This window comes from Aplysia californica, unplaced genomic scaffold (assembly GCF_000002075.1).
Source record: "Aplysia californica isolate F4 #8 unplaced genomic scaffold, AplCal3.0 scaffold00757, whole genome shotgun sequence".
NCBI classification, from domain to species: Eukaryota; Metazoa; Mollusca; class Gastropoda; order Aplysiida; family Aplysiidae; genus Aplysia; species Aplysia californica.
In genome coordinates, this window is record NW_004798027.1 from 289,149 (window position 1) to 302,969 (window position 13,821).

Genomic DNA, 13,821 nt, shown 5'->3' on the forward strand with positions numbered 1-13,821 from the left:
CACACACACACAGATAGAGAGACCCACAAGCAGATAAAACTGAGAAAAAGAAAAACCATGTAAAATATACAAATAGAAGAAATAGAACATCACAATTATACTATTCATACACAAGCAAGAACAACACAGACACACAAAGACACAGCAGAGAGAGTTATTCCTACACTGTATGTCACGTGGTGGAATCAGGCGCTCATTGATATTTGAGCAAATGGGGTTATTTGTATCATCTTAAAGCCTGTCAATTTGACTTCCTTTTAGTGAGAATAATATCCATCTATGTTGAATAGAAGCCGAGATACTTGCGACTGAAGGAGGGGAGGATCACCCAGTTTCAGAGGTAAAATTAATGAGAAAATGGCCCCCAAAGTTTGATTTTTCCATAGCTTGAGAATTATTTGAAACCGAAAATTTACATTTTTTGTGCCTTTAATCAATGTTTTTCAGTAAAATCAACACAGAAATGTGTTTTTAAATAGACATAAAAGGTGTTGAGCAAAAAAAAAAAAAAAGAAAATTTGACAAAAATTGCCCAACGGCCAGAAAAATGCTGTTTTCTTCAATTTCATTATTTTTATGAGCGCCTGATTTCCCTACTATGCATCATATTTGCTATCAACTCCCACCCCACCCTCCCCGACCCCATTAAATCTTCTTTCTCACTTTGTAAAACTGAAGTGGTTCAGCAACATTTATCTCAAGTGCCGGTGGCAGCACTTCACAAGAGTACTTCACCAAAGCAGATCTTTGTCATAAACAACAACGGGGGACAGGAAGATAAAAAGCTATTTTTGGACCTCAAAAGAGGGTGCGTTCGAGGTTATTTCAGCTCAGCACACAAAGCAATACTGATCCCAGCAAAGTACATGGAAAGGCGCCCATGCTTGAAAAAAAGCTCTCTTGTTCATTCCATGTTGAATATAAACTTATCTCCACACAATAGCAGTTGTCAACAAAATCCACAGGGTTTAACATCAAGGCAAAAGATGGCCCAATAGCGTCACATAGTTTGAAGAGTTTTTGAAGTGACAGACTGACAGAGTGCAAAAGTTGTCCGAGTGAAGCAGCAAAGATCTTGAGCTCCACTATTAAACTGCAGAAACTGATTCTTATAATTAAGGAGCAAAACATTTCCCAGTTCTAAAAAAACTAACTGGTTTGAATACGACAGTTAATACGAAATTGCAAGAGCTCCCAAAGTTACAATTTTTAAAAAGTACTGCAAAAATATATTTCCAAACAAAAAATTGAAGCATTAATCATGAAACTAAGAGAAGGAATGAGAAAAACCCAGCAAAATTTGCGAACAGAATAATAAACTGATCTTTGAGTAAAAGAACACTTCTGTATAAGATGATGTACAAAAGCCAATAACTTATTCCGAATCAACTACGGACTAGGTCAGTTATCTTTTTGTAGGAAGTGACATCATCAAGGTCTTTGCTTAACCCTATCCGTATGCCTTGGGGTCATTTTGTACCCCTAGGGTTGTGTTCTTCACATTTTAGAATAGGCCTACTTCTAGTACAAATATCTCTTTGAAACTTTCAGCATTTCAAAAAAAATTATTTTGATAGACTGCTATGCAAAGCGTATGGATCAGATTAACGAGTAAATTTCCTCTTTGGAAAGGGGTGGCACAGAGTTCCCCACGTTGTATGGATACGGTAGTAAAACACGATGTACCGATAGGGTTAAAGAATCTGAAAAATGAACAATAAGCAACTCAACACCACAAAATCAGACAGTCTTCAGCCAAAATTAACAGGCAAATAAACAAAAGCTCTGAATTAAAAAGCTCACAAGAATTACTTTCCATAGCAATGCAGCTATGTAAACACATTTATTCATACTCATATTCTTCTATTTTCTTAATTAAGAAACGCTTCATTTTGTAATATACTTTAAAAGCTAAAACACTTATTCCTTCTCAAAGTCTAGTTTGAAAGCCCTTTTACAGCTAAATTTAGATGGTAACAGACTAAGACAATTAAAAAAAGGAATAGAAATAGAAGGAGCAGACCGTATCAAAGCACCCACAAACCTCACACTTCATCTCTAGAGGAAAACCATGGGGTCTATGTGAGAAAATGTGAAGTGCTTTAGGCCATTCCCAATTTAAAGGGGGAATATTAACATGTTCTTATGCTCAGAAGAATTGTGAACGGGCTGATTTGTCAATGTCATGCTCATACTGTGACAGAACAACATAAGGGGAACTGCTGCTTTTTCTTTTCTCATCCTTACTATCGTCATCTTTCCTCTACTTCTTTTGTATGTGTGTCACTCTCTTGTGAACTATTATTTTGGGGTGCCTTGGTAGTCGAAGCAGACTTTGTGCTGTTGAGGCTAGAGAGGTGAGCAGAGTAAGCCTGATTCCCCATTTGAACTTCTCTGTTGACATCCACCCCTTGGTGCTCATATGACCGTATGCAGTCGTGAGCGCCATAAAACCGTACTAAAATAACTGAGCAAACCAAAGCAGAAATATTGTAGTGGTTGGGCATTCTTCAGGGGAGGAAGGGCTGCCTTAGCATTATATATAGTTGTTTTGAGGCAGACAACACAAGACGGAATGTCTTCAAACTGCTCCCCCGTGCAAAAGATTCTCACAATGCAATAAAAATTAAATAACAGCACATTCATCCATAAAATCTTAATGCTTACTCGTCGCACTTGTTCGTCTACAGTACAATTGCACATTCAACATTGAAACAAAATTAACTGCCTCTGATAAAAATAAGAAGTTCTCTAAATATTTCAGATACTACACAAATATATGGAGGTAAAAGTCCCTCAGGTAAGGCAGAACTAAGACATCGTTACAAAAGACTGATAACAATATATTATGGCACAAAGATAAAATATTCTCCTCAAAATTGTACACAATTTAGTGACATGGAGATGCCAGGGAAATGAAGGCTACATGAGAATAGATGACAGGCTGAAAGGCAAAACCCGCTACATCTATTTTAGCACTTTCGAGAAAATCAGCTTTTTTAAATGCTGCTATACGCACGATCATGCGCAAAAAGAAGATTTGTTGTGGCTTTCATGAAGTATGTGTTGGGTTTTGGCCAAAAACACTTTGTACATCTGATAGCCGGTAACAATGTGCATTTATAAGCAAAAAAATCTCAATTTTTTCCAAAATGTCGCTTACCGGGTTTTGCATCTCACCTTCTCAGATGTTTGCAAGTCAAAATTGTAACTCATCGGCATAAGAGAGGCATATAACAGAACATACTATGATCTTTGTCTTGACATTCTGATAGTGTTCAACAGACATTAAAATGGCACTAACAACATCTGCTTCACAAAATTGTATACGATTCATTAATCTAGACGCTAGAAAATTCAACATTGACAGTTTCAGTGCATATTTTCTTTACATAAAGAAACAGAACAAGAGGCATAAACTTTACCCTCGATTTTCTCAAAACAGTATTTTTTTAGATAGGCCCTTTGTGCTTAAAATCGACCAATTACGACTGTGAGTGTGCGATGAACAGCTCATGTTGTGTTAGATCATTAGACCGCCCTACTCAATGACAGCCCAGGAAGCTTGCACGAGATGTTGGAAGGTTCTGTGAAGTTCTCGGGAGACTTCCCATTAAGCAATGCTTTATTGCTTCAATTTTGTTTACTTGTTTTGTCTGTTTGTTTTATTTGTTTGTTTGTTTTGTTCGGTTGTTTTGTTTTGTTTTGGGGGTTTTGGGGGGGAGGGTGGAGGACGGGAACAGCATTTTTTTTCCCAATTCATAATAGAGCATAAAAGGAAAAGTTGGAAGACTTAAAACATATATATCCAATCATTACAAAAAGTCTACAGTTCTTGTTAGTAGCACTCTACACAGAGTTAGCAGGTGAGCCATTTTCACAAACCATCAGGCTGGTCACTAAACACTCAAAGGATGGGTAAAAAAACAAGTGTTTTCCTTCACGGTGCACAGAGTAAAGTTAGGGTATATATGTGAGGTATCATGATGAAATCAGGCGCTCGTCAAAATAATGAAATCAAAGAAATTTGCATTTTTTTGGCCAATGGGCATCTATTTTCTGATTTTCTCGTTTTGGCTCAACACCTTTTATATCCATTTGAAAAACCCTTTTTGCCTGGATTTTAATGAAAAACATTGATTATAGGCACACAAAAATAGAAAATTTTCAGTTTCCAATGACTCTCAGGCTAAGGAAGTTTGACAAACTATGACAGCCATTTTCTTGCTAAATTTATTTCTGGAACCAGGCAACCCTGACCTCCTTCAGCGGCAAATATTGTGACTTCTATTCAACATGGATGGATATTTTATTCACCAAAAAGGTAGGCAAATGAACAGGCTTTAAGATGACACCAATAACCCCAGAGGTTATGCCCAACACTTGACGAGCGCCTGATTCCATCACATCCTGGCACATACATAGTACAAGACTTTCAAAAAACTCCCAAGACATGGGTCCAAAACAAGTTTTTCATTCTCATTCCCAATGCACAAAGTAAAGTTAGGGTATTTCTGGTAAAGACTTTATTTTAAAAACCCCCCCAAAAAACCCAAGTGAAAGAATGGAAAACAAGTTTTTTCTTCACAGAGCACATACGGTAGTAAAGTTAGGGTATTTGGCAGGGTAAGCGAGACGAAAGGTCTAACAAAACAAGGCAGAGGCTCTAGGTTAGTAGCGCTACATCATGAAGGCTTTTCTGGGAGTCTACTGCTGCTACCACCCTTCCCAAACTTCTCCCCAAAAGTGAACCTTTTTTCCTTGGGAGGCTTGGGGTCCTGACGTCTCAAATTCCTCTATGGTGGTGGTGGGGGGGGGGGGGGGGGGGGGCGACAGAAACAATACACGGTTTACTGATTTTTGAACTACAGGAAAAGAAAAATATTGTTATATATTGTTACTACTATCATCATCATCATCATCATCATCATCATCATCATCATCATCATCATCAATCATCATCATCATCATCATCAATAAGTTATTTGGAGGAGTGGAGTAGGTGCCTTTAAGTATAATGACAATGGAGACGAATAAGAGTCTTGCTCTCGCTCGCAGATTTCTTCGTGGAGTCCACCAGGCCCATTAAGGGAAAAAAAAAATTATTGTCATCATCATCATTATCATTAAATTTATTATTATTATTAATATCATAATCATTGTTATAGTACCTGCAGCTGTAGCTTGTTCATGAAGAAGACTTCCTTCCAGCCCTTCTGGTCGGTGAGCATGAGCAGCTCCTGCGTGACGGGCTGTGTCGTGTGCTCCATGTAGATCTTGGACCACAGCGCGTCGCAGCCGCCCAGCTGGGGGGACACACACATTGGTCATTTTAGTTGAGGTTTTAGCAAGAGTTTCACGGCAGTTGCTACACAATAAGGTCATAAAAGTGCCGAAGAATAGATGTGTTACAAGAGAGTAACAAACACAAAAAAGAAGGAGAGGAGATATAAAGACGATAGATTGTTTTATAGGAAAGAAGGAGCAAACCACACCAGAGCACCCGCCAACCACCCACGTTGTGTTGTTTTAGTAAGGTTTTACGGTGCTCGCAACTGCATAAGGTCAATTAGTTTTAGAAAGATTTTACGGCGCTTGCAACTGCATTATAAGGTCATAATATGAGTGCCAAGAGGTGGATGTCAACAGAGAAGTCCAAAAGGGGAATTAGGCTTACTCTGCTCACCTCTCTAGCCTCAACAGGACAAAGTCTGCTTCGATTATCACGGCACCCCAGAAATAGCAGTTCACAAGAGAAGGACAAACATGCAAAAGAATTAGAGGGAAAAATGACGATAGTAAGGATGAGGAAAGAAAAAGCAACAGTTCCCCCTATGTTGTTTCAGCACAGTATGAGCATGGCATTGATAAATCAGCCCATTTACAATTCTACTGTGCATAAAAACATAATATCCCCCCCCCCCCCTTTGGGAATGGCCTAAAGACACTTCAGTACTTCAGTCAGTAGTACCGCCCCGGGGGGGGGACAGACAGGTGAAACAGACAGTTTGAACAAAGGTGTTTATCTCACTCGCGACGCCTGCCGCACAAGCTGCGGGACAAGTACATTAACGCTACCGGCCGCGTCCCGCACCCTATGCGGGACCAATTAGTCAAAGGGAAAACATTAGGTAAATCCCGCTACATATGCGAGAAGTGGCCTCAGAATAACGCAGTCACCACTCTTACACCATTAGCTGCAATCCAAGTTTTGATAGGAAGCGAACCAAACTTTTGGTAAATAAAAAACTACGACCACCCCAGAACAACGAAAATAGCTATTCTTCTCCACTGAAACTGAACATGAATGCACATCGAAAACGAAAGTGTAAGCCTAATAACAGGCTAAACAACTTGGAATTTTTGATGAAGTAGACTCTGATATATCAGATATTGAATATGACTCTGATGGGGATCCACAATTTGTGGTAAAACAGCGAGATCAGGATAGATTGACTAGATCTAGTGATAGTGAGTCAACTGACGACAGTTATGTTTCAGACCCTGACCAACCAGGTCCATCCAAAAGGAAACGTAAGTGAGAGTAAGTCTAGATCTAGATCTAGAAGATCTGCTACTAAAAGCAAAGACAGATATATTGAAACTGAAGAAGTTTTAGATCTACAAGATGTTACAATAGCAAGTGTTGCAGCTGGGGATGGTTGTGGTGATGACACTGCTTTATTTCATTTGTTATTTTTTGCATTATATAATGTCTCCAAAATTTATGCGCAAGACAAAATTTCATCAAAATTTACATGGGCGTATTTCAAAAACTAATAACGATAATGACTTCATTTTTATTTTTGTTGGAAACCTGGTCATTTCAATAAAAACAGATACAAAGGAGAAAGTGATAGCTTTATTAGTTTTTGAGATACAGCTTATCAAAATATGCCCCGAAATGCCCTGAAATTTCTGTCAGTCTCCAGTGAGTTAAGGATCAATAATACCAACAACAGCAACATCAACAACAACAACAACAACAGCAAAAACAACAAAGTTGTTTCTGGATCGGTAGCAATAACAATAATATGGTTTAGCAGGATCCAGGGTGTGAAGGATACCCTGATAAAATACAATATTCCACCCAGCCAGGCGATCAAACTAGCCAGAGACAGGAAACTCTTTCTCCCCTCGATGCCCTAGAGGTACAAGAGGACAGAGAAATTAAAGTAAGTAAATAAGCTGGGGTGTTAGATGTTTGTTACCATTTTAAACATCTGACTACTGCCGTGTTCCAGCTCAGTTGTCATGCCTGGCTGCTACTAACAGCATGCCAGTTGAACCGATGCACCATTAGCACTTACAGTATCTAAAGCTCAGACAGTGAAAAATCCTCAAGCACCGCACCAGTTTAGAACGCTGAAACCATGATAGAATTTTTTTTTCAACTTACAAATCTTCATAGCCCGAGAAACACGCTAAAATAATTCGTTGTTTCATCAACCATTCAGCAATCACATAGAATGACTTCCTTTGGCATTTACTTCAGTACAGTGTTCTGTTCATTGTTTAATTATGTTTAGCGTGCCTGGACGTGTCGACAACTAAAGTCGCTAGCGGTAATGAGCACATACTACGGCCAGGCAACTTAAGTCGCCGTCGGTACTAAAAGTGGTAACTGACTAGACAAGTTTTGCTCACCTCTCTGAACTGTTTGTTTACTTGACTTAACTTGGCAATGGACGTCAAATCCAGATTGAACATGATTCGCAGGAGGATTTTCCGTGGAAGGCGGTTTGGATAATCGATTTGACCAGCAATCAGTCGATCCACGTAAGAAACTTCTCTTTCCCCCAAGTTCCGAGAAATAGATTCTAACCAGAAAAAAACAAAGATGAATTAACACATACCATAAAGAGGTATATCATGAATGCATAAAAATAAATTCTTTCGTTCACATGAAGAACATGTCACGATTATTTTTAAAAATCCAAAAAAAGTTGAAAATCATAAGGGCTGATAATATTCATCATTATATCATGCATAGGATGCAAAAAGAATTGAAAGCCAAAATCTAAGTACGAATGAAATGTTCATAGAAAAGACACATCAGCTGTTTCATGGAAAGCACATTCACCATTGTTAGTGGATTTATTTATGACTACACCTCCAAACAAAAGAGAAGTTCTTTTTACTACCCGTTTTTTGTCCACAGTCTTAAATTTAAAACTACAGGGCAGCAAGGAGGAGCCTTTTTGCTTCACAAAGTGGTGATGTCCTCGTTGTTGAGATTTAAAATTTCTCTAATAAACTCATCTTCATCGTTCACCCTGTTCATCCATTTTGGGTCACTTACACTTACATAAAGAGTCACAAGCACTGATTATGTAAGCTAACAATTAGATTTATATAATAATAATAATAATAATAATAATAAATAGCATTTGTATAGCACATACCCGGCTCTACAGCAAGCTCTATGCGCTTAACACTATATTACTAGTGGAGTCTACCTGAAACAAGAAAAGGGCACGGCTGCTTCTAATAATCTTGTGGCTGCTGTGAGTGCTTGCTTTTTTCCTCGATTTTTTACCGCGTTCTAAAATCAGGTCATGATATGATTTCCTGGCCATGAAAAGCTAGCCTAGACAAAGACAGCCAAATTTGAAACTGAATTGCTAATATACATAATTTGTGGCATAGTCATCTCTGCTTCCTCGCGTTGTACTTTTCTATTCACACCTAGTGAATTTACTGGTGAAAAAAATTGAGATCATTATTCCCATCAGGTGTTTAAAAGTTATAATTACTTTTTGCCCAAGTTGGGAATAAAATTATTAAATAAAAAGATATTTGCGCCATTGTTTTGGCGGGTAAACATGCAATAATATGAATTCAGGATTTGTTTTCATTCACAACTCCGAGTAAGAAGTTATGTTAATTATGTTCCAATTGTGGGACAGTTTTTTATCCACACGCACAGCGTTCGCCCCTGCCCTTGTATACATGTGTCTCTGAGTAAGAGCAAAAGACAGCAACCTCTATGGTTTCTTGACTGCAACTAATATGTCTTACACTTCATAAACATTACAGCTTTTCTACACACGATACAAATAGGATAACTTTTCCTACACAGGGCACACATTTTGACTGCTCCAATCAAACTTCATCGAGTACCTCTCAACCCGTCATCATCAGGAAATTCTTCATAAGTACATTTCATTTCCACTGGTTGTTGATTTGCATCAGCTCTGGTAGGAGGAATGATTTTCCATTGTCGAAAATAGATCTGAAAATAGACAAACACATGGGATATTTAATTTTCTAGAGTGGAAATAGGCCAATTCTCAGGCAATAAAAACATTTGGTGCTGAGCCACAAACTTCGCTTCACAATTAGTTACAAGAAACCTTTTAGTGCACCACAAATTTAATCTACGCTTGATGAAATATCTGATTTCTAAACTTCCGTTTTATGCTGCAAACGACTGAGAGTGTCAATTTTGTAGGCCTACAGCAGTCAGGAAATCACATAAAGTTAACTAACTGCAAACTGTACAGCAAACAGGCTGCAGGACCAACATGAGTTGTCACTCAGTCTTATTATTCCAAATGACACAGATCTATATCATTTTATTATCCTAAATATCAAAACTGATGGAATCGATGGGAGTAAGCAAGGAGGAATTAATCAGTTATTCGGTGAACAAACCAAAGCAGTAATAATAGTACTAACAGTGTAGGTCGTTTTAACTGATTCCGTCCATTCAGCCGCTGACAGCGGTTTATTGTTCTTCAATTGCCAAAACCAATGGCCAGCATTGTTTACATGCTACTATGCCAGGTTGGCATAGGTAGGCTAAATGGACATCCCATCCTCGTCGCCAATATAATGTTTAGTTGTTTTATAGGTCCAGTTTATAACACACAGCAGACAAGATGACGAAGAGTATAGAAACAAGAGTGAAGGCATTGATGGTGAAACTCAGACTGCTCGTTTTTTGTTTTTTTTATTGTTCTTCAATTGCCAAAACCAATGGCCAGCATTGTTTACATGCTGCTATGCCAGGTTGGCATAGGTAGGCTAAATGGACATTACAAGCGGCTCTTGAGTTTTTCCGCTGCATCCATTCGACCGCTGTGAGCGGCTCAACGAAATCTGAGCGAAATCCGAAACAAAAATGCACTTTTTAACTCATTTGCTACGCCGAGCCGTGGGGGGCGGCGCGGCTAGAGTGCCGTCAGTACGCTTAGCCGCCCCCGGCGGCTCGAGAACCGACGTTCAATTTTAGCTTGGTTTCTATTCCAATCCACATATCCATGTTAAAATAAAGGTCATAATATAAAGTTGACTTCCGGGTCAAGCGTTTCCACCGAAATTCGGAAGTTTTGATTCAGTTTTGTAACACGATTTCGAAGTTTATGCGACATTGTTTTATCGCGAAGCCCAAATTATAGCCAGACACCAGTCTTTGTACTTTTACACAACAAAATGTATCATTATTTTGCTCACTAAAGAAGTGTAGGACTCTTCTTATAATATTGATACTACTGGACTCAAATTGCCAGTGCAGTGTAATTGAGAAATCAATATTTTTGAGTGCTAGATCTAGGCCTAGATCTAAATAGTCAAAATATTTTTTTTCTCCCCAAAATCACTACTTTTTGGTGAATTTACTCAAAAAGTACCATCCAAGACATGTATAGGTTTATTCCAAATGCAATTCTGAATAATTCCATATAAGATACGAGTGTTTTTTTCTGTTTGGGATCCTTTTTTCAAAATTATTTTAAAAAATTTTTTTTTCAATATCGGAGGTTATGATCCAAATTTTGCCCAAATGTACAAATATTATGGAATGTATGTAAATAACTGCTCATTTTTCAATATTTTCCTGTTCTATATACAGTTATGGTTATTTTGATGTATAATTTGACTAGGTACAAGGATATTTTTTGAGTTTCAACTGAGATTATAAGTTTTTTGTTTTCAAATTTTATCCGCCGCCAATCACAATTGTGTTACATAATCGCCTCTTACAGGAACCAAAGTTGAAAAATACTCAAATAAACAATACAGATGTATTCTACAAACCATACTGAAAATGTTGGTATATAATATGTTGATATTTATTTGAATTTATGGCCCCCAAGACCTGTGAACTGCGCACTAGTCATCATCTCATTTCGCCCTCCCGAAAAAAATTTGTCCACAAGCCGAAAATAATACGTAGCGAATGAGTTAACATAGTTCTTACTTTTTATGATGTCGAAAGGAAGTACAACTTGTAAACAAACCTGACCTCGATCTCTGAGCGCCAATATTGATCGAAACTCCCCGAAATTCTTGCAAAAATCGTTGTTTTGTTGCCGCTATGTAGGCTAGATTTAATGGGTAAATAACACGGAGCCTGGTATAAGAAAAAGCCCTTCAAAGAAACAACTAAATTTGTGAAATTCTTGCATAAATGTGTGGTAGGGTGATATCGCTACAATTTTGTGTTGATTCCTATGGATTATAAGGACTAGAGCTGAGAAAATGCGGTAAGTTGAAATTTTCGAAGAGGTTTGCGCAATTTTGTTTTCCTCATTCGTTTTTGTCTGACAGAAAATACAATACAGATTATAGGTCATTGTTATTGATATAAACAGATTCCTCTATTGATTCCCATCACTTTGGATTATGACAATACCTATACAGTAACTTAATTAGAGCTTAATCACAGTTATAATGCCATAGTCTATGCACCCCAGGCCCAGGTCTAACTGAACAAGGAAAAATAATTCTGTCCAGAGCCTGAAAAAATCATGGACGGAATCAGTTAATCAATCTGAACTTTCATAATAGGGGAACCAATTCCATAATTTTATGACATGACATAGATCTATGTTCCAACAACACATAGAGATCTAGAAAAATCTAGAATTCTAGATCTAGAATCTAGCTCTCTAGATTTAGACTAGAATCTAGATCTAGATTCTAGATCTAGATCTAGATCTAGATCTATGACATGAGGGATAGATCTAGGTCACAAAGATTCTTTAATCATCAGGGACAAAACAAACTCTACTTGACACTAGGCTGCTCTGCACGCATCGATCTAGGAAAGAAGTAGCATTAGTAACTACGCAGCGGCATGGGTCCCATCGAACCATGATGGCCCATGGGATTCCATATTATTCATTTCTCAGATTCCACGGACACGCGACGGGCATGGACTTGATCGTGAAAATAAAACAAATGTGTTTATGCAAATTTTACAAAAGCTGTCACATTACCTCATTTGGGGTGATATAGATTTGTACAAAATCTTTTGATGGTGCTGGGGCTGTATCTGTCTTGCTGTATATTGACCCATCCTCACTTAGCCATGGTTGGCATTTCTGTTCCCACAGGGAAGCCATTGCGAGACTGTTGACATCACCATCACAACGAAGACTACCAGGTTTTTCCCACACGATTTATCAACCACTTGAAGGCAAGACGGCTATTCTCCTTACGTGTTAATAGAGTTAAAGGTTAGATTTGTTGTTAGGTTTACATATATACATAACGAAAAAAATGTCCCCCAAATTGTAGTATCCTTCTTTACTAGCATTTTATTGTGTTCACATATTTAATAGTACAACAACTGATCCAGTGTGCCGCACTGGCAGAGTGAACGCTATCAACGCACTGATTCTTAGAATTTTTACCCAGTATTTTCCGATGAAACTATCTGCCGGATCTGTAATACATCGTGTGTATAAACGGTTACAAATTAAACATATTTTAATACAAGAAAAAAGACAATATATAATGAAGATATAACACCCCTGAACACGGCCTCCTCGGCTGTATAACCAGAGAGCTTGCACGATAATCATAAAAATGTTAATTAAAAACTGTCGAAGAAAAATCAGTTTTAAAAATACATAGCCTAATCCTATTTAGATTCTATTGGTTATAGCTTTCGGAACTAAGAAATTTAAGAGACAAAAGCATAAAATTCATAACGGCAATATAGGTGGAGAAGAGAGACTGACAGTTTGATAATAATAACTTTACTAGATCTATCTTGATCTAGATTCCCTAGGCCTAGTTAAAACCCAAACAAACAAAACCGCAACCCGTATCGTAAGTGTTCCCATATCAAGCGCTTAATAGACGACTCTTACGATTTATCGGTTTGTTGGATTTGCAGCTCTCCACTCAAAGTATTAATTTGTCCAAGTGTAAAGTCTCTGAATCTGCTAACGGTTGTGATGATATTCACGGTTATTTCAAAGACTTATTAGGTTTCACCGTCAAATAGAAGTATTATTCTGAATTTCTGACTTTTTTTTTCTAGAATACTACCATCCGCACAAAATCCGGGAGTACAGAAGTACGTAGTACGTAATCAATTTGTGCTGTATACATTGTGAGGAGAATTGGGGAAGTGTACATCTTGTTGTCAACATCCTGGGATAGAAGGGCTTTCTTCCGTTCTTTATTTTTGCCGTGCAAAGTAAACGCTGCTGAAATTTCAAGAGTTTAATCTGTTTGTTATATTGCCCGCGAATATGACGATCTATACGCCAGGCCAGGCCGACAAAGAGTCTAAGAACACCGCTGATCCAGAGGTTGTCACCGAGCCACTGGTAAGAATAGTGAATAATAAGATTATAAAATAATAATAACAAATAAAACTCAGTTTCAAGTCGAGGAGGGTGACCCCTCTGCCTCCGACAGGCGAATTTTGTTAAATAATACATATTTATATATGAAGGACTTCCGACACTCCGTAACGAGCGACCATCCCAGCCTACGCAATTATATAAAGAGGCCACCTCTATTCTCACCCGGGATGAGAATAGTGCAGGCTAGTCTTTTGGCTATTCTCACCCGGTGCGC

At 38.1% G+C, this 13,821-nt stretch overlaps 2 protein-coding genes across 3 annotated transcripts in view; one reads left to right on the forward strand and one right to left on the reverse strand.

Moving 5' to 3' along the window:
- The window catches only part of LOC101864022 (F-box only protein 36), a 16,826-nt gene extending 3,782 nt beyond the window's left edge, over positions 1 to 13,044 (reverse strand). The window contains exons 1-5 of one of the 2 annotated variants that reach the window (XM_005109233.3): positions 12,225 to 13,038; positions 9,124 to 9,235; positions 7,648 to 7,820; positions 5,172 to 5,306; positions 4,753 to 4,796 (exon numbers count right to left, since the gene is read on the reverse strand). In XM_005109233.3, coding sequence (XP_005109290.1) covers positions 4,753 to 4,796; positions 5,172 to 5,306; positions 7,648 to 7,820; positions 9,124 to 9,235; positions 12,225 to 12,350 — 590 coding nt within the window. In that variant the 5' untranslated portion in view covers positions 12,351 to 13,038. Of the gene's footprint in view, positions 1 to 4,511; positions 4,797 to 5,171; positions 5,307 to 7,647; positions 7,821 to 9,123; positions 9,236 to 12,224 lie in introns of those variants that run through there. The other variant, XM_005109232.3, reaches the window with a different exon arrangement.
- Positions 13,045 to 13,296: 252 nt separating this feature from the next.
- Positions 13,297 to 13,821, forward strand: part of LOC101864560 — a 20,226-nt gene continuing 19,701 nt past the window's right edge. The window contains exon 1 of the mRNA XM_005109234.3: positions 13,297 to 13,568. Coding sequence (XP_005109291.1) covers positions 13,491 to 13,568 — 78 coding nt within the window. The 5' untranslated portion in view covers positions 13,297 to 13,490. The remainder of the gene's footprint in view (positions 13,569 to 13,821) is intronic.